The 25,834-nt window shown below is 35.5% G+C and overlaps 1 protein-coding gene and 1 long non-coding RNA gene across 7 annotated transcripts in view; both read right to left on the reverse strand.

Moving 5' to 3' along the window:
• Positions 1-674: 674 nt before the first annotated feature.
• On the reverse strand, positions 675-6,253 carry LOC124290480. The gene is made up of 2 exons (XR_006901947.1): positions 4,713-6,253; positions 675-4,536 (listed from the first exon to the last, which is right to left on the reverse strand). It is a non-coding gene; the product is annotated as an uncharacterized LOC124290480 (long non-coding RNA).
• A 5,207-nt stretch (positions 6,254-11,460) lies between these two features.
• The window catches only part of LOC124290481 (MAP kinase-activating death domain protein-like), a 152,847-nt gene continuing 138,473 nt past the window's right edge, over positions 11,461-25,834 (reverse strand). For 2 of the 6 annotated variants that reach the window (XM_046727191.1, XM_046727189.1), the window contains exons 31-33: positions 20,530-20,576; positions 19,069-19,165; positions 11,461-12,815 (exon numbers count right to left, since the gene is read on the reverse strand). In XM_046727191.1, coding sequence (XP_046583147.1) covers positions 12,811-12,815; positions 19,069-19,165; positions 20,530-20,576 — 149 coding nt within the window. In that variant the 3' untranslated portion in view covers positions 11,461-12,810. Of the gene's footprint in view, positions 12,816-19,068; positions 19,166-20,529; positions 20,577-25,834 lie in introns of those variants that run through there. The other 4 variants (XM_046727190.1, XM_046727193.1, XM_046727192.1 and 1 more) reach the window with 3 other exon arrangements.

Below are 25,834 nucleotides of genomic sequence, written 5' to 3' on the forward strand. Positions count from 1 at the left end.
GATGTCCGCAATTGGGAACCGATGACGTGTCAACCAAGCCAGCGAGCCTGATTATCCGATCCCGTTAGTCGCCTCTTACGACAAGCATGGGATGCTGAAGGTTCATTCTAACCCGGACCTTCACAGGTCGTTGGGAGATGAGAAACACAAATAAAATATGCTGCCCTCAGGAGTATAGAAAGGTCAAGCCCTTGCTTTACCAAAAGTTTTTAAAAAATAGGTGAAAAATATCAATCACATGAAAGAAATCAAACACAATGCATCTATTTTACTTAAAAAGGGGCATTTTACTGACACATTAAATCCACCCTTCATAGTTAATATTTCCATATAATGATTTCTGAAGATAAATGTGACAGGTGAATGGGACCAAAGGAAATGTGGAAGAGGAAAGCACACTCATCAAGGAATCAGCATGTTGTAAATAATGGCCAGAGTACTCTAGGCAGGCCTTACCATCATCCCTGGATGAGTTCTGGCAAGCATGCTGGTATAATTGCAGAGGTTACCTTTCATCATTGAATCTGAACACCAACATCTTAATACAGAAAACAAAACCTTAAGCTTCTTGGACCTTCATGAGGTTTTTGACAATTATCTTTCCCAAGAGGATGAACAATGCATCACACCTTTAGCTCGCTTTGTCCTTCTGAGGGAGCAACTGACAAGAAACATTTCTTAACTCAATCTTTTTATTTCGTTTGGTTAGCAAGACAGACAATGCTTTGAATACATTAAACCTGCTTGCACAAATTAATGTTGTACATCATACTAAACAAAAACAAACTGTACAGAAAAGGATATTTTCAGGTTTAAAAACCTTTAAAATCACAACTTAAGTTGTAACAGATACACTGTATATGAAAAAGCATAAAACAGATTAAGGAAATCTTGAAACTTAACACGTTCTTTTGGGACATGATTATAACATTATTGCTAAGGATGTAATAGATAATGCTCTACTTGACAACCTTCTAATAGTTTGTTTGTGTATATTTATTTGTGCATGTCAGAATTCCTCTACTGCAATATTTTTTTCTCAAAACCCACCACCCTTGAGAACTACATATTCATACCACTTACCACATTATTACACTTGACATATTAATACACTAACTTACGTTTGTTTGTTTGTTAGCCTTTAAAAATAGCAATAATAAACTACTCATGAAATTCCAATCCTTACCAGCTTTATTAAAATCCTCCTTTACCACTACTTGCCTTTTCTGTAGCCTAAAATATAGTTTGTCACAGTTAACTTGAGAAATAATGCCACATGGTTCTGAAGCTCACCTGATTAAGTAGAAATAATGGTAGTCATGATTATAATTGGGACTGGAATTCTGAGTTTTTTTGAGACCACAGCTGGAATTATACATACCTTATTTCTCCATTATAACAGAATAAATAAAGATATTGATAAAAGAGTGAGTGAACATTTCTTAAGATAAAAACAACAGAGTTTTTTTATTTTACATTCTTCACTATTTACAGAAATGCACTTGTGTAATTAGGAAATGTTTCATTTAAATAGAAATGTGATTGAGAGACAACAGGTCATATATGGCTGCTTTACAATTTTGGATAATCAAATAATAAAATCTAAACTGTCTTTAAACTGTCATTTGTGGCACTGTAGTCTTGTATGGCCTGTTTGATTTACAGATTTTTGTGTTTTGTGTAAAAAGATTTATGTAGAGAACTTGCATTAAACTATCAAGCCAGTGAATTTTCCAAATTTGATAGAAAACCTTTTAGATGTGAACATACTGTGGTTGTGAATGAATAGGACTTGCAAATTACAAATACAGTGATAGACAGCATGATCTGGGAGAAATGAGGATCGGGAGCAAAGAAGTGGGGTGTTGGAGATGGAATCCTGGACCCTGAAATGACATGAAATTCAGACCCAAACAGTGATATGGGATTTTCAAATAGATATGTTTTTTCAAGTCAAAAAGTTGTAGTAGATCTTTCATGGAATAAAGTTTCTTTTCATGTTACATGGTACTGTATTTTGTACTAAGATTTGAAAAAAAGTAATTTACAATTAAAAGTAAAATAAAACTGAAAAGAAAGAATCCAGAATGATTAGGTTGTTCAGCAAGATTCCTAACACCAATTACCAAAACACACTGGTGTTTGTTACATTGGAAAGCTTTCATGAACTATAGTTTATACACACAGATGTTAATACAGTTTAGTTTGTATGTTGAGTGCCTTTCAAAAAAGTCCAATACAGCCTATTTATATGGTGATTTGGATTTAGAAGTGACTTTTTTAATTCCTATGTCGTCAACAGAATTATAGATTGTTTCAACAGAATTGACCCTGACTTTTATCAGAGAGTGTAGATGGTAGATATTTATAAAATGGATGGACAACAACGACCCATTTCAAATGCTCAGACTGAAAATATCAGCATGAGCTACAAATAGAGATTTAAGAAATAAATATATTCCTAATATCTAAATATATTTCTGACATACATTTGCACGATTAGGATGTAACTGAACCTCCACTGTTTTGTTTGCTACCAATTGTGGCTAACTGAAATAAACATGTTACAGAAAGCATAAATAAAGGACTGATGCATGTACATTGACTATACAATATCAGTAACTGTTTTACAAACACCATGCTATATAACACTACCATAGAGGATGCATGACAAGACAAACATGAACAGAATCCAATCGAAAAGTGATTGGTCAAGTCTCTACATCCTGCCATGTGTAACACAGGGAAATGTCTCACACCTCCACAACTATGTACAAAATGCTACAGCTGTACAAATCATTTTAAAACTAACGGTCTCAAACACTAAAAGACTATTGCATATTTGTTTATCTTGCATTTATGAGAACCTATATAATCTATAGACACAAAGTAATACCAAAAATGAGTAAATGAGTAATGAGAACATGTTCTAGATATAGCTCCACTAAATCATCTTGTTCTGAGAGTGGGGAACAAATACTTAATTTCAAATATTAATTGAAATTTAAATCATTCTGTCATGTCTGAAATCATTCACTTTCACAGTAACTTCTGTGAACAAAGTTTAGTTCACTTTTTTAGAGTAATTTTGAGAACTCAATTTTCTGCATCATAATTAATGACAAAAATGTGAAAACAGTAATAAACATGCTCTGAAACTATTGGTAACAATACTGATGTGTATTATCTTTTTAGCTAATAGATGATACACAACACACTCCTTCTTTGACACTAACCACTACCAGTATATCACAACAAAATCTTTTCCTTGAGAAACTCTGTACTGATAATACTTCTGGTCCACTGCTTCAATGTTAATTCATTAAACAGCAGTTTGACTTTACCATATCCCAAACTACTACAGCCAAACCTACATATTACTGATTGTACATCACATGCTAATTCACAGACATAAGTGAGAATTTCAGTAAGGCAATGAATGACACCATTGTACAAGGGAAAATTGGAGATACATATATACACATCTATTACCATACAATATCATGCCCTTTTCAAGCTGACTTAGAGAGAAGAATAGTGTATATTTTCAAAATAGGTTAATATGATATCTGAAAGAGACAGACGTAACATGCTTTGGGAAAACTTAGGAAAGGTTGGATAATTTATGGATGACAACTTCTTTATCATATTATGAGACATTTCGGTACAGATGCTAATACTGTTGTCTAGCAAGAGTGACTTGTAACAAGTATTTTTTTGCACTAGAAAATTGTAATGTGGATCTCTCCTGACAATGAGTAAGTAAATATCATCTTACTCTATATCTGCTTTAAAATACCTTTTACTCCAATCTTGAAATAATTAGAAGGATTAAGTACAGATTTAACATAGTGGAAACAAACTGATTCATGTTTCAAGCACCATAAAATATTGTGAAAATTATCTCACACCATCCAGGTAACCACTTAGCATACATTTTTAGACACATTTCTGAATCCAACCAAAACAAGGAATCATGCAGCTTATTCAACTGGAACATATAAATTCTAAAGAATCAATATTTAATTCATAGAAAAAAGAACAGAATTGTTATTGATAAGTAAGAGTTATTGGTCAAAATGTTTGGTTTGAAAAAGCAAGTTATGATCATTCATAAAATGCAAATAGAAACATATATATACATATATATATAACACGACTCATCACAGGAAACTCAAACAATAGCTATGATTGTTTATAATTCTAATAATACTCTCTATATCACATCACTGCCATAATCCTGTATTTTGGCTGTCATCATAATGTAAACAATTCTTCAGGAGTCCTCTTCACCATCACCTGACCAATATTAGTTGTATGGATAACAGTTTATCATTGCTTTGTGCATGTCCAAGGCAAGAAAACCTCACTTCTTTCCAGTAATCACCCTTGATCAACACAATGCAGATCATTGGGGAAAGTGCTTGGGATAATTCCTGATGTAATAGAGAAAGTATGCATAGAATTATTGACAATAACTATTGTTCGATAATTTGTGTGATAACCATTCCTCTATCACATCATTGCCAAAATAACCTGAACTGACTGAGTTTGGTTTTACGCCGCTTTTAGCAATATTCCAGCAATATCACGGCGGGGGACACCAGAAATGGGCTTAACACATTGTGCCCATGTGGGGAATCGAACCCGGGTCTTCGGCGTGACGAGCCAACGCTTTAACCACTAGGCTACCCCAACGCCCCCAAAATAACCTGAAGGACATATGAGGGGCTCTGAATTGTCTGATCTGAACTCAATTACTTATGCCATCTGACATAAAGCTAGACAATTGTTTAGTGTTGAGCAACAATAATAAAACACATGGATTGATCCGAAATCTTGTTAACACCCATAGTGTCTTGAGAAAACACACAACTGGAGGACAAAAGAATCTGTTGTTGTGTTGCACAGAATCTGGTTCCAATGGTATGCAATGTCTGTACATGGCCTGTTTTGATAGGTTTCATGACTTTCGTGAGTCACCCCTGCTGCCATTCATTGCCTTTGGCGCTGTTGTTTTTGTATCTCTGTCTGTGGTATTGCCTTTGGCACTCTTGTTATTTTATCTGTGTCTGTGGTATCATGTCAGAGTTGTCATGGATCAGTGTGGCTCTTTACCATAGCCAACTCATGGTAACTTATAAAAACAAGTCCCAACGAATCCATTGGTATATGACCAGATGTGGCCACATGAATATGTGCAAACACCCTAGTTGGGGGTACAGCAACATGCAGTAAACTTGAACAAAGTACTGTGACTATGTGTCCCATCGACCTTTCCTTTGGAGCCCATGGATATCAGTCCACTGATCCCACTTATGGGATATCATTATTCAAAGATGAAATCTACATGGAGGCCTCAAAACCCCACTGTTCAGTTTCCCATCAACCTGAATAATTGTGAATTTTATCCTGCCAACCATGAAACTAGATCCCAAAATCATCTATCCCACTGCTGACCACATGGCTATGAAATTCTTTCTTCTGGGTCATTCTGTGTTCTTGCTTCTTGCTTTGTAAATTATGGTGGAGGACAGATGCGGGTCAATCAATGCATACCAGTCTGCCTTAAGCCTTTCAGCAACAACTACATTTACCTGAAGATTATAGTTAAGATGCAAAGAGGACAATTAGCTATGTGAGACTCAGAGAGCAAAATTCTGTCAAAAATCTAAGTGATTGGTAAATGGTTATGAGAGCCACACGACAGAATTATGGCAATGTTGTGAGAGAGGTTAGGTATTTGTAGGCATTTCTCTTATTTGATTAAATACTATACTCGGTAACTCTTCAGGACTTGGTCTTCAGTCATGATGGTGGGAATGGTAGCCAAGAAACAAATAACTCAAAGAGTTACAAAATAGTCACTGGCGAACCAAGAACCATATAGGATATTTACTTCGAAAATTAATTACAAATATGACACATTTATGATGACAGGCATCTGTGAATATCAAATTATTAATGATCACTGTGGAACCCAGACAATAAGAGATTTGAGTTCAACCTTGAGGCTGATATACCAAATTTCTCCTTCAGGCAGCAAACCAAAGTTTTTTCTATTGTGTCCAAATGGTTTCTCTCTGTTAAAAAGGAGACATACATCATCATATATCATTAAGATGTCCAAGCACTATATGGTTTCTGAAATTACATCGAATATGATACTCACTGAACATTTTGAACAGTCTGAACAGTCTGAAGTCTTGAAAATAGCTCACAGTGACCTACTTGAAAAGTTTGTCATCACTTGTGTACATATATATGCAATCAATACAAGCATGACTCTCTTAAAATGTTCATAGAAACATGCATTTTAGTGAGAAATTAGCAAACAAACCTTTTAGAATAACCTTCACTGTGACCCTGACCTCACCTATAACTCACATTCTCAACTTTTCTCCTTGTGAATCCTGCTTAAATCAACTGTTAAACAACATATCAAATGACTTGTCAATGTTCTAACAAATTTTCATAATGTTAACTAAGGAGGTATAATATATGATGCCATGTGGTTTCAAAATGACACAGTGGTGGTCAGACAATACCTAAAATCATGAGTTGCATGGGCTGAGACAAAATGAAGAAAACTATGAAAACATCAAATTATGAAACACATGGTAAAATCTGTTTTCTTCAAGAATATTTTATGAATGTTTGATTCTTCAAAAAGTTATGTGTTTCTTGTTCACTTTAAAAGATGAAAAATCCACTTCATTTCTTATATATTCACAACATAATCTACAAGATAAAATCAGTCATCTTATAAAAGTTTGTTTTACAAATAAAGATTATTTTTATAGAATCTACAAATATTAGGCAAAAAATACCGGTATATCACAACATGGTCAAGTGATCTTTCTACAGTTTCAAAAACATGAAAGAAGCTATGATGAAACCAGAGGTCTAAGACTTTATTTTCATAGGTCCATCCATTTCACATGTACTATTATGCTATGTTGTAAGATTTCAAGATTTGTGAAAATTCCTAACACTTCATGATTTTAGTATCAATATTTGTATCAGAACAGTTTTGTCATTCATGTATAAAACAATCTTAAAACACATCATTGACCATTCTCTTCCCACAGAGGTTACTCAAGTCATATCTTCCCACATACCTCTGTTCTATATTTCTCAGTCTCTCGTAAAATCCTCTCGCGGCAGAAAACTCGCAACACGAATTATCTCTCTTCTTTCTATCAAATTAGAACATGTGTTACATCGACTAAGATCCAATGTGGTGGCAGCCTCCATGGAGGATAGATTCGGTATTTCATGTTTAACTGAAAATCCGAAACAGAAATAGAGAGTGCAGGAGTCAATCAACAAGATGGTTTTGTTGGAACTAAAACTTGTAGTGGCAAGTCCCTAACTTACGAGATTCTACAATGTATAAGAGAAACCAAAATGATCATCACTATCATTTGCCCTCTCATTTCTAATATGGATGAACAATGTTGTACGCTGAATTCATTAGGGGACTTGTGTTGATATGACACACAAAACATTTAATGGCAAGCTTGTCCGTTGTCAACAAGGGCGATGGAGATGCCATTGATTCTGCATTACATGACCGAGTCCTGTCTAGAAGAAACGTTTGCGCATCGTGCAGGGGAAGAAGTTCTAGTTTTCCCAAAGCATATGGAAATTACCGAGGCTTTGCGAATGATCACTTTTGAAACAACACTGCTGATTGCACAACTAAATCTGATTGCAACCAATCACGAATCCTGAACACAAGCATGAAAGGGCCGTATTAGAACAGAGGTACATGAGAAGATATGACTTGAGTAGCCTCTGTGGGAAGAGAATGATCTATGACAAACACACCAAATTCTTACTTGAGCAAAAAAAAAAAACAACAATAAAACCCCTCTTGACCCTCTTCACTATGTGTGTGTATATTCCATCCACTGATGTCTTACATGATGCATGATACTTGACATTTATACAAATATATTTGCATGTTAAATGCAGGATGCAATACATTAGCAAATAAATTATTTTGTTCAGTATCAGGCAGATTTTTGTTCACATTTACACAAAGCTAAATAATAATCATATGATCACATACTGTGTATTACTGAATGTGATGAAACCTGCTTTGTTTATGCCTTAAAAAGATTCAGACAACCCTGAGCACTATCTGTTATCTGCAAAAGATTCATACCCTCATAGTTAAGTCTTCATTTCTGTAAACATTATGTAGCTCTTTCAAAGTAACAAAAATAAGTGTCGGCAGTACAGATAATCAGTGATTCAGTAAATCCCATGCAGTTCTCGACTGTAAACTAAGTCAAAACCCAGTTAGGACACCAGTCTGAACAGTTGTTCCACTTACCTACCCTGCCTAAGACTAACGTTATCACTGCCATCTAGAGGAACCATAAATCATTACCTAAAAACAAATATTTTCATCCTTGCTCTCTTGAAATACATCCTCATGCAACATTAGCTAAACTAATGAGGAACCTAAAGTATTTGCAGTCTGAAGACATCATTACTGCTTTGGAAAAACATCCAAAATACAGTACAATTTTATACTAGTATGCCTTATGCTATTAGTTACCTTACTTAGAATACTTTGAAGGCTCTTGTGTGACTGATATCACTCTTGTAAAACCCATGCTTTATGCAAGACAACTTGGACGTTACAGCCTCAATCCTAAGAAAATGACAGTTATACACACCTTTTTCTGTGAATGAAGCAATTTGTTTCTTCTATCAATCATGTCCCGAAAGCAGTTACATGTTTTCAGATAAATACTGACAATAAATGATTCTTTCCCATTACCATCATTGTTACATGCATGCAATATATCAAATGGATGGTCCTTTCCAAACTTGTCAAACCAAAACAGGGGGTTAGATAAGTGCACGTAACAAGCACCTCACAACCTCACCTGATATACTAACAAACTTATTTTTGTAACAAGGTAGAAATAAGGTGTAGGTTAGTCCACTTAACTAGTCTTGAAAATAATGAATTGATGTTATTTTTTCCCAAATGTTTAAAAAGTTCCAGGGCAATAAAGAAGATATACCTGATATGATAACCTTGAGATCTCAGTGCACCATGTGACTGCAAAACCAGATGTGGTGGCAATGGTCAAATTTTGAAAGAAATCTTAAGGCATCTTTTTTTACATAGGCCTGCAAAATTACTTGTTTTAACATCATGCACATTACTTGATAGTTAGCCCAGATCAAGTTTTTAATGATTGAGAAATACGCAGATTATATTTTACTCAATCTTTGGTAGGTATTAATCAATTTATATGCAACAGCATTTATAGCAGCTCCTTACTGTATTCCTTTATGTGACACAAGAGAACCATCTAATCTAGCCTCCATTTGCCAACAATATGACAACAGCATAAACTGATGGTAATTCAGAACCATAAAAGGACACAACCAACCACTATTTATTTTTTTAAATTGTGCTACACAATTCAGGAACTTGTTAGATGATTTTTTTATGTCAATACCAAGTATTCTGTTTGAATTAGGGTCTCATTGAACATGTACACATAAACACATTGGCTTCTCAAATCAATGTTACATTGGCAAAGAGTATCAGTACAATCCTTTTGTGTCCGTATCATATCTTTTTAAAATTGTTGAGTTAGCTTTTACGTGGTAATTTTATGGTAAATGCACCATTTCAGTGTTATAAAAAGTATTAACAAGTTTCCAGAATATCATGACAACCATCTTTCACTATTAGTAAAAATCAGCATTTCTCTCAATGATGCACACGGAAATCAAACAGTTGGTGAAAAAGGCAAACAAGGCTATTGTTATAAGCCAAGTGCTTGAAAACAAAACACCCATGTTTGGATGTTCAGCTTACTAGAATTCAAAGTTTTGGAGATGTTTTTCCGCGTTTATAGCTACCTTGGACTTCACACATGGATTTGAAGATAACTGTTTTTAAAGAAATAATAAGAGCCATAATTTAAGCACAATTAGAATTCTGAGTGCATTTTCAACAGGCACCATAGCTGGAATCCAAATGATGTTATTTACATACCAGACAATACCTTTTTACCAAGATGCATGTATTATTTTCTGAAAAATAATCCAAAATGACATTTTCTATGACAGCAGAAATATCAATGAAAACATTTGCGTGATGGTTTATTGAGACATTCAGGATTGATATTAAAACAAACCCTACCCTGATATGCTCCTACAAATTGGTTTTAGTGTTTGGATAAAACAAAAAAAAATTCCAATCCTTGAATAGCTAAAGTCAGAAGAACCTGCGTACTGCCTGGGATAGAAAGGGCCTATTAATTTATCGTCCTTCGACTGCATGGGAATATTCAAGTTACAGTCAGCAGTTTGGGTAAAATATCCAGGTAATACCACATGGTTTGTCTCCAATTTATCATTTTATGGTGCAACTTGTTTGTGATTTACTATCATTTGGCCTTCATATTTTGAGAGTTAAAAACGTCATCTATGATTTTTTAATTGACTTCATGACCTTGACAGTCCAGAAAGGTGGTGATCGAGGGAAACATCACCTGCTTTGAACATGGAATGTGGATCCAGACATAACAGAAAGGCCATGTACCTCATCACATTAGTCACTTTTAACAATACATATTATTGCATTACCATTTCTCTGGCGAACACAGTAACACTACATGAGGTCCATAAGATGCCAAATGACAGAATGTTTCTTCTTTTTACTTGGATACACATGTTCCAGTTCATGTTTTCATACATTATTAAAACTAAACACACATTATGAAATGCATTTTCAAGAACAAATCCTTATTTTATAAAACATAACAGATTCAGTTTATTGTATGGCAGAGAAATGGTTTACATTTACACAAAACTCTTTCATTCAAAGTCAATTAAAAAACTGGTTAGTAACAGTGAAGAAGTTATTTACATTTCGAAGTAGGAAATGCTACACTTACTAGTTACCACAGGAAATCTCAACTAACAGATACTACAGAGCACAAATTGCATGCATGTTGCAAGAAACAATGAAGATGTTGAAGAGCTTCTCTGTAGACTTGTATCTAATACTGTGTTGATACTTGAAGACAAAATTCAAATCCAGCAGGCTGATTCCATGGCTGACTCAAACTCCAAACCAAAACTACGCTATGCAGTCAGTCCACATACTGTATGGAAGTGACAGGATTGTACCAATGGCTTTTAAAACAGAGGGTCGTAAGGGACCATTCATAGTTTATGATGACGACTTTCATGGAGAAGCATGTACAATGTGAATGACCCCTCCCCTCACTAAAATTTATGTACAAAGTAAGTGACCCCGCCCTGCATATCATGTACAAAATCAATGACACCCCCTCCCTTCCCATAATTTTTAAGCATATGTTTTAAATATTTCTATGTACAAACTTGCTGACCCCCCTAGTACGTGTACAAAATTGATGACACCCCTGCCTCCCCAGAACAAAATAGGTGACCTTCTTTAAAATCATCATCATCATCCCACCCCCACCCCAAGCCATAAATTATGAATGGTCCCTAATTCAGAATGATGGAATACATTTTCTTGCATGCTTTACCATCTTGCTGTTGTCAGTTTGCAAAAGAACATGTAGGTGATGGAGTTAGTTCTGAACAGCTATGTCTACATCTCACTGCAGGAAATCCAATTACATCTGAAGTGTTTTCAACTGATTTTTGAAAAAATGACAAAATAACGCAAGACTACATCAATGTGATTAAGATTACAAAATTTCATAGTCAGAGGGCCTAACTTTTGCTCTTGGGAAAATATACATATTCACACGTTGAGGAAAACACTACAACATTATCAGAAAATGTGACAGATACATTTTGTCCACAAACGGGAAACCCCAAAAGACGAAAGTAATTTTAATTGAAAATGTCTTGGTATCAACAGAAAATACTTCATATGAAAAAGGGTAAGATCTGCATAAAATAACACAAAACATAATTTAGTATTTAACAGTGTTACAAGATGGTGCCATTTTTAAGGTAGTTCATTCTTTGTGAATCTTTGATAATACAGGCAACAGTAGAACAGAGAACAAACTGATCACCAGTCACTACTTAAGCACAAACAAAATACCTCCAGATTTGATGACAAATTCTAACATGAATGACAGTTTGACGGATTACAAATCATTTGTATAAGTATATATATATATAATATATATTTATATGTAAGTAAAAAATAAATAATTTAGCACTTTACGAGGCACAAGAATATATTTATACATTAACAATCTGAGCAGTATGTTGGGGTTTTTTCAAGCTGTCAACAATCAGAGATCTAGAAGATAATATCATCAAGCTACTGGATTTCCACTGGAATTGAACAAAATGAAGTATGCATACTGTTTACATGATGGAGGATGAATTTGATTCATGACCATTAATTATTCTGACCATAAAGGAATATTCTAAGGAAATTTTCTATTTATTCCGGCTTGGAAGACAATACTTCCAAACAATTGAACACACAACTGTTGCAGAATAAATGCAGAATATCAGAAAAAATAGCTTTAAGCACCAATGAATAAGAATACATTTCTCAGAAAAAAAACATAGGCTCTCAATTATACTGTGGAATGAAGGAGAACTTGTATGGTGGAGCAGATGATAAGATCTACGATCATGTCAACTGCCCTGACTATCTGTTCTGACGGAAGGAAGGACAAAATGGAAGAATGTATCGTCAGGAGGAAGGCTAGAATCATCAACTGGTGACTGTGTCAAGATTGTTTTCTCTGTTCTAAACCTGCTGCAACATAAGAAAACAAACAGAGGACTGCATAGCACATCTGGTCAGCCTGAAACAGAAAGAAATCATAATTGAGAAATTATCTTTCAGAATTATTAGTATCTTAAAAAGTAAAACAGTATGATTATGATATCTGTATACAATTATGACCATAAAATACAAAAGTGAAAACACATGTACTTGATGCCAACTCATTGATTTTGTTTAGTGAAACAATGTTCACCATCATTACAAAATAATAGGCAGAACCCTACAGTACATGTTTCTATTTGTAAATATTCAAGGCTTTGGAAAGGAAAAGGCAGTTCAAAGGAAGTTTCGAAGTCAGGGAAACTTGAAGAAAGAAATGTCTCCAACTGTTACATAAATATAATACGGCCATTGGTTCGTCAAAGCATAAAATATTTGTACATCAGTTATATTCTGTTGTGTTTAGGAAAATACAATACCATTGCTTTCTATCGATTCTTTTCTTCCAGCTTAACACAATACTGATCCCAAATACAAATGCCTGCACTGTACCATAGGTACATGTTCTGAAATGTTAGTATTTTTGTCACAATTTTTTTATGCATGATTATCTGATTATGTATTTTGAAGTTGAACCTTGTTCAAATATACAAAGTCAATCTGTTTTATATATCCACTGGTGAATTACTTTAATTCTGTATTTGAATGAATTCTTCAGTGTTTATATAAAATGTTTTCACAGTGGCTTTGTAATGCATGAACCATACACAAACTGGAAGTAACTATTAAAAAATGCAAAAAACTGAACATAACACAGAGAAACATGCTTGTAAACTTGACACAGTGATATCCAAGCTATAATACTGGAAGCTGACATAATTACAAGAAGACAAAAAGCTTGGCTCAGACTTCAGTACACACTGCACAAACAAGTGACAAAATCAAGCAAATGATACCATGCACTTTAAATAAAGGAACTTTTCAATAGATAACTGTTATCAACTGGAATCACACAACTTTCATTGCCTGTCCACTACATTTACCGAGAAGTTCATAGGCAACATTGTCAGAACTGCAGGACAATTTTCTACTGATGTATTGTGTCAAAAAATGCATAAACTACTTGTATGAACCAGAAAGACATTAGTGTTGTTAATGAATCAATGTATTTTGCTAAGCTTATACCAGTATTAGGTGTAGGTAAGAGAAATGAAATAATATGAGGAATTGTATGGTAAATCTGTCACGTTATATAATCATGACAAACACACAGTGTTCTCTCAGCTTCCCTCCACAATGGTCTCTGAAATTTTACCTCAACCAAACACTGCTGCTCTATCTATCAATCAAGGTCTTCTGTCAAGGGCAATGACATTTGTAAAGGTATGTGTAAGTACATAACAAAGGTCAACACTTTCTCCAAAAGACATATCCTTTCCCTTGACTGCTCAAGAGCAGGATGGTCATCTTCTAAATATTTGTCTTGCATACAGTACTCAAGTTCCATTTTATTAGCATAAAAATCTGATACTTCAATACCCTTTGTTTGACACAAAAAGACAAACACACTTTCAAAAGACGTAGGGCATAGTAGCCAACATGGCTTACATGTACTTTGAGAGAATCTGGGAGCACACACATCCACTCACCATAATAGCATACGTGAGGGAGCTTCACCAGCTGGCTGTTTCTAAGGAAATGATTTGCATCTCAACTGTCAAACATCATGAAGTCACTAGAGTTAGCTCTGGCATTTCTAACTTTGGTGAGGGTGAAATGTAAAATACAAATGGGATAAAATGAGTGAACTGGGTTTAACATAGCTTAAACAGTATTCCAGTCATGTCACAGCCCTCTTGGAATAGAGAGGTGAGGTGAAATGGGGTTTAGTGTCGCGCTTAAGAATATTTCACTCATATGACGACGTGCATGGGTGTATATGTGTGGTTGCTTGTACTAGCCCAGACTTAAGCTGGTCTTATAGTGCTAGCTCACTGAGATACCATGCTACAGTTAAGCATGAATACCCTACTCAGACACATTATACTGACTCTTGAGCTGACCAGCCCCTGTTGTACCCATTAATGCCGAGCACCAGACAGGGACCAACAAGTACCATATTTTTTAACATCTTTTGGTATGACATGGCCTGGAATCAAACCTGCAACCTTCCGCTTTCTGGTCGGATGTTTTAACCACAACACCACGGAGGCGGTACTCGGAATAGAGAGCTGCCATAAATGATATGTGGGGAAATTGGAGGTATTTGTGACTGTTTAGTAAAAAGGTTTAGGAAAAGCATTTGGGCTCTCAACACTTCTATTTTCTGCTCAGGGTAGTTGGGAGTAAATATTGGTTAGTGCCATATCTGCAATTGTGTGGGATAACCTCTCTTTTTCCTTTCATGTGCAGAAGGAAACATTAAAGTTTTTGTGATTACCTTCATACTATAACTTCACAGATTATTAATCAAGACAGACAGAGACACAGACATTGAGACGGTACTCAGGAACTCCTGCCTTCAACTTCAACACTTTTGAAAAATACGCCAGTTGACAAAGTTTGGTTGAACATGTGGCACTTCTGGAAAGAAGTGGACCTCTCTACCCATGGAGACATGTTACGACATTTTGTATGGCCTTGCAGAAGGGTGGATTTATATCTTCTGAATGTAGAGCAGGAACATGCTGATTTATCCAGCTATGAGCTTATGCAGTTAAGTATGCAGTGCTTTATTAAAAGATTTCTTGCACCAAGAAAGATTGAAATAGAATAGCCTCCATTAGAAGCTCTGAAATGTTTTTGCGTACTTGTGATAGGACATGTAGTCCTAAGAAAGCATTGTGAATTGTACCTGGACAGTGAACCAGTATATATACATGCTGATATTCATTGACCACTTCAATTCTCTCAATTTGATTAATAATATGTGTATTGTGAGTGATGGAGATTAGACCAGTTGATAGAAGTTGTCATCAGTGGAAGGAAATGGATGAAAAGGACAGTCATGAGGCTTGTATATGGGCAAGTCAATCTGATGGACTGTTAATCTGTTATTCACTCAGATTTCTTCAGTGAAGCATCAAACTGTAATAGATCTTTCTCCAGGAAGGAAACAGCAGAGATATGAAATCTCTCGTAGTAGGGAGTCAAGGGACTGGTCTTGCAAACCCTGCATGTTTTATCAACTGGCAGCAGCTTCATTCATAACAGATGGCTGTAATTTGAGTACAAGGAGAATGAGGTTTTGTACAATGACTTCAAAGGAGTAATAATTAGCTTTGAAGGCAGTGTTCACGAATAGCGTCTGACCCTCTGACAAATCCGTCAGATTCGCCAACGGTCTGATAGAAGTCTACATCCCGCTGGCCCCAGTGTCTGGCTGTATATTTCACAGTGACTTTGACTGAAGTTGTTATATGTGACATATGACACTTGTTTGCTGTTTATAAATCTTATGTTTGCCAATTATGAGAAATGTTAAATCTGAAATGTTTATTTAATTTTATTCTATGGGTCCTGTGAATTTTCAATGGGTCAGACAGACATCTGAAACTTACAGGACCCAATGTCTTGTTACTTTGAAACACCATTCGTGAACACTGTGAAGGCATCAACAGGCCAGCATCTTCACTGTAGTGAGTCAACAAATTACTACCAAGGTCATACCCTGCAGCCTGTGGATGGGTAAGCTACTATCAACTACTATCTGTTGGCAATAGGCTTGGTTGAACTGCTGCCTGCTGTATAACAGTGACTTGTAGCTAAGTGTCAGTCATCAAAGCTGTCTAGGTGTCTGACAGTACACACCTCATATATGCATCAGCAGCACTGATCTCACAGCATGCCCCAAACTATCAAGCTGGTTGGATCTTGTATACTACCACTACCGCAAAGCTGAGGACTCTCTGGTGCAAGAGTCTCGTCCATGGCCCAGCAAAAGTAAGTCCCCACACTGTTGATACATATTTAGTCATGTGGACTGGTGTCTTCTGTGGGTGAGAGGTTTATAGATGTATCACCCCAGGATTAGACATGCTTTCATAATGCATACCAGAGAAATGAGACATGTAGAATCATGCCCAGGAACAAGCATTTAAACCATGCATCATATTGTCAAAACTGGAAACAAATGATCATAGACACGATAAGGATTCAGTGAACTGATTTGGGTTAAAAGAGTCAGAATGGATCAGTTAAGACTGATTGGTCTTGTTGCCAGCCCCAGTGGATACTACCTTACCCTACACCCAACAGAATACCCCAGTGAAAGGTGATCTCTCTTTGGGTGGAGGGGGATGAGGGATCAGGATCGTGGCTTGTTTACTCAAACTCCCACTGCATCACCTTCCAATGTTGCCTTAAAGAGCCTATCATCATGAGCTTTCAAATTGACCCTTTGAGAATGGGGTGCGACACGAAGATGGCACTTAGGGTGATGGGTCCCGTATGATCTGGGTGCAACTGCCCTGAGCACATACACCAGATGTTGATGAAGAAGAGAGTCATTCTCCAACATTAAGTTTGAACCAAACAAGCTTAATTTGTAAAAAAAACTATTTTCACTACTTCACGCGTAGGTCCTCCTAATCTGAGACCGCTTATGTATCTGTCTTGATTAAAAATCTACTAAGTTACATTGTGAAAATACAAACCTTATGAGTGTGCTTTAAAGTGAAAAAAGATGTTTCCTTTAGCACAAGCATGAAGGAAGAGGGGTAGTTCCACCCTGCACAGAATATATCCTAAGCTGTAACATATATTCAAGAATTTGTGAACTAAGGCAAATCCAAGAGAAAGAAAACGGAGTAATCCAAAACTAGAAGAAGAAAACTTAATGATGCTCCAGCAATAAAATCTGATGGAACCCATTTCTATATCCAAAACAAAATATTTTTGGGACATGGGGATAATAAATGGCTTGCACACTTCTTACATCAAAATATATAACCTGATTATGTTTTTCTTTAATTTTAGGGATTGTCTCTACATTGGATTCTAAGATAATTTTTCATTTTTCTCATGAATTTTTATTTTGGAAATCACATCTTCAAACATTTTGTGAAGAAAAGAAATAAAATTGTCTCTTTGAGACTTTGAAATGAAAACACTGAAAATCAGTATGATGGATGTATCTTGTCTTTTCAACATTTGTTTTTGTCAATAGTTACATCTTAAAAATTAGCAGCTTAAGTTATGTAGTTATCTCCATTGTACATCGTTCATAATTTTAACTCAAATTGCGTCACTACATGAAACAACAACTCTACTTGAATGTTTTTAACTGTTTAAGTGTGACTAATTTATCTGCCAGGTAAAAGGCAGGGGAATTGGGGTGCATTCACACATGACTGTGTACCTTTTTAAAGTTAGCAAATGAGATGTGCAACAAATGAGAAATTACTACTGGATTAAGACAACTTAAGTGAAGAATGACCAATTGAATTGAAATGTGTTTACATCTCACAAACTGTCATTACTCGTTTGAGATTGAGAGGTTTCTGCTTCTAAGTAATTTGTAAACATGCAAGATGCATGGAAATTATCTTTAATTCTGAATATCCTGATTCAGCACAATCGACACAACTACTGATTTAGTTCTGACAGATTCAGACTGTTCAAACAGACCAGTAACTGCACAGTGAATGATGACATATCATGTGCAGTACTGAACCTAAATTATGAAGATGCTGCTACCTGGAGACATCTCAGCATCCAAGACGATTGTATTATTCTTTGCTATTTCTCTCAGCATAAGTACTATAAATGTTTTGGCTATTGTGAGGGAAGCTGAGACAACTTACCTGTATTAGTAATAAATATGGTAACATAAATAATGTCTGAGTGCTTGTTGGAAAATGTCTTTTCAGACAGGAACACAGAACTAAACCTTGGGACAGATCATGGTGACACATTATATTACTCCTTATCAGTCTGTACATGTTCTACAGGTGACAACTTATTACTCCAAAGACATACATTTTGTGAACTTGTAAAAAGTACTTATGACTTTTGATATACTTTGAATAAATGGAAACTGACTTTATTTAAATTTTCAATCTTGACTAAAACCAAGGTCAACAAGTGAACACTTATCTTAAAATAAAAAGGTCTACTGAAAGCACAACGTCAGGCAAATTGAATAGTAAGTACAATGTGTTAGTTGCTGAAATCTAAAACAATGATCTACTAGTAAACTACCAGCATTTGGTTTAAAATAAACAATGCTAGCTAAATTTGTAAGCAAGGCCAGGTTAGGTGATGTTGAAACGAAGGTTAATAAATCAGGCATGTAAAGCTATGGAAGCAGATGGTAAAGAGGACGTGCGTACTGTTTCCATTTTCATCAGGTAAAAGTAAGGCCTTGGCTCGTAACTTGGCGTATTGCACAGAAAATATCCTATGCATCATGAGTGCAGCCTCGTTGGCCTAATAAAAACAAGAAATTCATGCATAATCATTAACTCTGGGATAATCTTTTGGGTTTCAGGACAATCTAAAAATGGTTGTTGCTCTCTATTTTCTTCTTTAAGGTTTTTGTATATTCTGTAAATTATTTTTGCAATTTTACATACTTTGGAAATTTTGTTTTGTGTGTTGCTTTTAGCTCCAAACAAATCAGCTGTACAGTAATTCAGCAGAACAATTCCAAAGAGAATAACCATCATGTGTATATCTCTCTTTCACTTGCATCTACTGACATCTAGGTTCCATAGACTATCAAAATGATTTCTTACATTCATCAATACATTTATCAGCGCAAATGTAACTTTTCAGTTCATTTCTTCTCTGGGTATTATTTCATAAACATGAATTGATTTGGGGGAAATGTATGCAGCAAGGGGCAAAACTTACACAGAGGCTGCAAAATATAAAAACAAAATACCCCAAACAAAGACAAAAGCCACACCAGTATGTTTCTACAGACACACAAATCATTATTATATATTTTATACACCAAATAAAATAAAAGAAAGACAAAAAACATGAAACAAAATCCTACATGATAAATATCAATAGATACAGAAAACAGAACAAAGTCTGTTTAATGAAAGTAATCTTTGCATCATTTTATTTTGTTAATAGTAACTACATTGTAGGGGTTTTCCATTTGAACATGTGTTGGAAGTTTACACACACCCCTTCCCCCAAAACCTAACACAAAGAACAGATTAAGACTTACGTGGTTAATTGGTTACAGGTTAATTGCATGTTTTCATACACAAGACAAACATTTTTTTTCAAATCCTTGGAAAACATGAACTAATCATTTATGTGAACAATATTTTATAAATTGCTGAGCATACTGAAAAGCCTATTTCGCTTGATGCATTGACCATGTTGAATGAACACCCCCACCCCCCCACACCACCAAACAAATTGCTTTGTTGTGATTGTTTCTCCTCTTTATCTGATTGACACATTGATGTGCTATGATATGTCTCTTAAAATATCAAATGCCTTATTTGCCATAATTTCAATCACTTTTGAAATCTGCATAAAACTAGTATCACTATCCTGACTGTGCATGAGTATGCTCAGGACCATAGTCCTGGCTTTCTTACAGTTTACCACAATAAAACACTGTTCTTGCTATGGCTATTCCAAATGGTATCAGTGCACAGTAAAATAACAAAAAATGCTGCCCTAAATTCTGAATCATTTAGAAAAAAGGTGAGTCTCCAAAATGTAATCCACAATGATCGTGTGGTAACATGATGAGCAAAGCAATGCACACAGAAATGACATAGCAAATAGTACACTATTAGATGTTCAAGGCAAATCTCACTTACCATGCTGGATTTGAATTTGTGCTGTATTACTTGTTTAGTTTTGGGATCTGAAAAATTAAACAATCGTTTTCAAACAATGTAAACAATTACCACAAGAGGCAGAGAAAGGAGAGCAACATGTAAATATGAATGCTGATAGAAGTGATGAAAGGGAAGGTAAACATCCTGATGTATGAGAGAGAAGACCATACCGTCTGGTACAGCCCGTTCATGGCTCTGTCAAATCTAATTAAAAATGATCAAAATCAAGCACATTACATAAAATGAAACTAAAAAGCTATACAAAGTAGAATGTAAAATATTGTTGATATATGATTTGTAAGAGTGGGTAAGTATAGCACAGTGCTCTGTTATCATAACTGTTTGAGCTGGAGAATATGCATTACAAAGACAGAATAATGTAAATGTAAACCTCTGATAAGGCAATGTAGGAAAAAGGGAACAATGTCAATTATAGCATCATGAGAACATTCTCACAGATATTTAACACATACTACAACCAACACAGTATCTCTAAAAGCCATCTAACATAGTTCTTTAAATGAGCAAATTTTGTTTTCTCGTCTCCATAGATCATTTTTTGGAAATGAAACAAAACTAACTGTAGGGTAGACCTGGGTCTATGACTGATTTATAGTGACAAGCAGGTTCAATAAAATAGACAGAAGAAATGTGATTTTCAAAAATACATCCTTTTGGTTAAACAGTATAAATACACCATTAAAACAGACTATTAATGAGTTGAAACAGTTCTGTCTTACATATCCCAACACCAGTGTGACACAAATAGGGAATACAAACATCAGCACCTTCCATGATCAGGTCACTCTTCACTTAAATGAAACTTTAATACTGAGTTTGAGAAGATTCCGTTTAAACCAGAGACCATCTATTGGTCTCCATCCCATCACTCACATCTCTTTCATGAGCAACAATTTTGCTCCAAGACAAATGTTTACATGGATAATCTTAAAAGCATTAAAGTTTCACAGAACTGGGGTGATATTATTGTAAGAAGTGACATATCATTTCTCTTTTCAACAGAATATGCTCTGTAAGTCCAAATCATGAGATAAAAAAAGCCTTCTGATTCAAACCCACCCAAGATTGTTTCCCAAGGCTACTGCAACACTAAAGGAATTGCCTGCGCTCCTTCATTTTCATCAAGACTGAAATGTGTGTCAATACATACATACATACATACATACATACATACATACATACATACATACATACATACATACATACATACATACATACATACATACATACATACATACATACATACATACATACATACATACATACATACATACATACATACATACATACATACATACATACATACATACATACATACATACACACACTCTCTCTCTCTATGTGCATGCACAACATATACATCACTGGAATGATGTCTGTGTTACATGCAATAACAGACTCATCGCCACCTATCCTGATGCCCCCACTTTCAAATCAGATATATGCTTTGTGAAACACTTTGAATTCACCAAATTAGGTCTCTAATAAGTGTTATTCACAAAGACCATGCAGTTGTTTCAGATATTACACATTTCAATATGATGTATTTAGTTTAAGACATCCCCCAAATGGCAGCAGTAAGATAACTGGTTTTGAAATAAAATATGTGTGAAAGTATGACGCTGATCTTGTGGACTGTGTATCCCAAGGTTATTTACATAAAACATTCCCCAATCAGTTCAGATAGAGTTTTTACAAGTGTGAGCATTATACTCATTTGACAATCTAATAAATGGGGTGGTTCACACAGGCATTTTACTTCAATGCTTTATAAACTGTGATTATTCAAAGATGGATATAATATGATAAAGAGATTATCACCCTTCTAACTTTCTGTATCATACATCACTTAACAGAAAAAGTTATGTACAATGCTTAAAATTAGGCTGTACAAATTTCTTGTAAATAAAATGGAAACACATGAGACAGCGGGGAATATATATTTTTTATATACATGTATGTTGAGTACACAGACACTGTACACTGACTCAAGCACACGCTTATGTTTGCTCAGTATTACAGCATCTTGTCAATCATCCATTTCTGAAAATATATAGTCATGAGAGTGAGTTGAACAACAAAAACATATGTTACAACTGATTTTTCAAGAATCATCAAAACACAAAATAGTTAGCATAAATGCATGCATGTACAATGCCTTTTAGAAAGAAACAGGCTAAATTTGGGAATACACTTTCTCAGTGAATTGATTGAATGAGTTGAGTCTCATTCAAGATCTAAACCCACAATCTCAGACCGAGGCAACTAACAGACAGCAAACAAAGTCAGTGATTCATTCCACTCAGCCACCATGACTTAGTCAAAAATGTAAGTCTGACAATTGATCACATGCTTTGTGTATCCCCCTGACAAGTATAAATTGGCACTTCTCCATGGCCGATGCTGTGGCACTCCAAAAAGGCATTTTATTACGATAGTTATCACAGTTAATAATTCTTAGAATACGACCTTTTTTATATCATTCCCATAGTCCTGAATTTTTGGCTAATCACACCAACACGATCTTATGATTTTCAGAATTAGTAGTACACGGAATACAAACAAACATAGAACAAAGCCCTCTTATCGGGAACAACAAAAAAAATTCACTTCTCTCAAATACCTGCCAACTTGACAGATGTTAAAGGGAGTACATCTTATCAAAAATGATAACTCTTGTTTTGATCATTTTTGCACATACCATGCTTCTATTTCATCATTGTCAGGATATATCAAAGGGATTGTAGGGTTCTCATTCAATAAACTCCCTGGACAGTAAAAAGTAGACTGTGGATACCTATGTGATTCTGTTGTCTCAGAGTTGCTTGAAATTCAAAACGTAAGTCATTGAATTGAATGACCTTAACAGTGGTTTTCGTGACATACTTGTCTGAAGCAGTCTCCAAAGAATAAATTTTGTGAGTCTTTTATGAGGTTTCGTTGCTGCAGGATAAAACCTCAGTGTTCTAACTGGACATAACAATCAATCAGGATGACAGTCTGGCTTAAGGTATGATATATAATCAATGCCCAAGACATGCCAACTGAATCTTGACCACAACTTATAAGAGGGGTCTGATATACATCTATATGGAACTCCAATCATCAACATGAATGTGTTCCACTCATAGTCTGATTTTCAAGCAGCTTACCGGTAAGCTAAAGCTAGTGGAAAGGTTGTCTTTGTGGATAGCTGAAGGAAGAACATCCCTGCTGAAGCTGTGTATGCTTTATGAATCAACCAGACAATACCAGAATTGAGTCCCACTTTTGGAAGGTATGTGGAATGATGTCTTCAGTCTGTTGAGAACAGGGTGTCTTGCTTTGTCTTGGCAATACCAATGCTGTGATAATGCACTTACCTAAAGAGCTTGGAGGTCTGATACCAGCTAATGAACAACTGAAATTTGTTATTGAGAGGTGACAATCATGTCCATGAATTGTTTACCAAATCCATATTATGGAAATGGAAAAAAGCCTTTTCTGTCTCACGAATCCCCTGGCAGGATAAGCTGTTGGCTAAACTTATAAGCTCCAAGGTAAGAGACAAAATTCAAAACAGCAGCTGCAACAGAGATGTATTATTATATGATCAAATCCCATCATTTGCGCTGTAATTCATGGGTAAGGTCACTTAAAAAACTTCATGTTTTAGACGTAACAGCCAATCAGCAATATCTAATGACTACATAATGGAAATCTGGCAACAGAATGACTTAATTCCCCATTATCTGTATCCACTGCTGGAAGTATGGTGCTTCTCCAGTGCATACACAATTTGTTAACCTTTAGTTGTAGAAGTAGTCCACAGTGGGTTATAGCATTTTCTCTTGATGGTTTTCAATTTCTGATGCATGCTACTACTCACCATTTCTCTGAAAGTGATGGACTTGACACATTACTGACAAAAACCATGTCTGAGGCAATTCCATATTTTGAATGAGTGAGGAATTATTTCTTGATGTACTCCCATATTTGTAGTAAGCATCTTCTATCAACACATAAATAGAAAAGACCCAGCTTGAATCTGTGATTGATGAAGGGAAAAAGGTCACAGATCCAAAATTGTGGCATATAATAATAATAAACAAGCATTGTCACTAAGGTGACATAATCCCCCGCCGCAAATTATCAAATCAATCTTATATAGTAATGAAAGTTTAAGATGAAGGTAAATGTCAACAAAAACATGACCAGTCAACCTCTCTTGATATCTTGCTCTTTGGTTGTTCAAACACACACATATTTGCAAGACTGACTTTGACCTTGACATGAATGTCATAGTGTATGAAATATGCAAAAATAGTACTAAAGAAATTGCTTATTGAAAAACATTCAAGGGAAGTCTTGAAAGTCTATGAAGAAAATCCAGTGAACGGTTCTTGAAATATCTTGCTGACAATTCAGGTTAACATGCTGAAATCTTCAAAGTGTCATCGTGACCCTGAAAATTCTGTGAAGGTCACCAAAATTGACTGAGTCCTGGGCCTTCCCTAGATAAAGCTTGGTGTCAAATATGAAGAAAATCCAGTGAATATTTTGTGCGATATCTTGCTGACTATCTTACATGCAATTTAACATACTGAAATCTTCAAAATGTCTCTGTGACCTTGAAAATAAAGTGAAGGTCACCAAAATCGACTGGGCCTTGCGCCTTCCTTGGATGAAGCTTGGTGTCAAATATGAAGAAACTCCATTGAATTGTTCTTGAGGTATCTCCCTGACAAGCATAACATGCAGGTTAATATACTGAAATCTTCAAAGTGTCTCTGTGACCTTGAAAATGAAGTGAAGGACACCAAAATCGACTGGGCAATGCGCCTTCCCTAGATAAAGCTTGGTAGTGAATATAAAGAAAATCCAGAGAACGGTTCTTGAGACAGCTTAACATGCAGGTAAAACGTTAAAATCCCCTTGTGACCTGGAAATGAAGGTCAAGGTCACCAAACCTGACTTGGACCTTTCTTATACTGTGATGAAGCTAGGTACCAAATATAAAAAGAATCTAGTCAACGGTTCTTAAGATATTCCAATTCGTACGTACGGACGGACGGACAGAGCGTAATACTATATCCCCCGCTTGGCGCTAAACGCAAGGTGGGGGATAATAATAGTGCCATGGCGCTACAATTAAAACAATATGTACAGTAAGAGTGAGCTGTTTATGAGTCATAGAACTGAATGAAAAGGTGCGTTTTGAGATGGCTTTTAAATGAGTCCAGAGTTCGTGCGAGATTTAGGTCAAAGAGTAAAGAGTTCCACA

The sequence above is a fragment of the Haliotis rubra genome, unplaced genomic scaffold, assembly GCF_003918875.1.
Source record: "Haliotis rubra isolate DU_JTF1 unplaced genomic scaffold, ASM391887v1 Scf467, whole genome shotgun sequence".
NCBI classification, from domain to species: Eukaryota; Metazoa; Mollusca; class Gastropoda; order Lepetellida; family Haliotidae; genus Haliotis; species Haliotis rubra.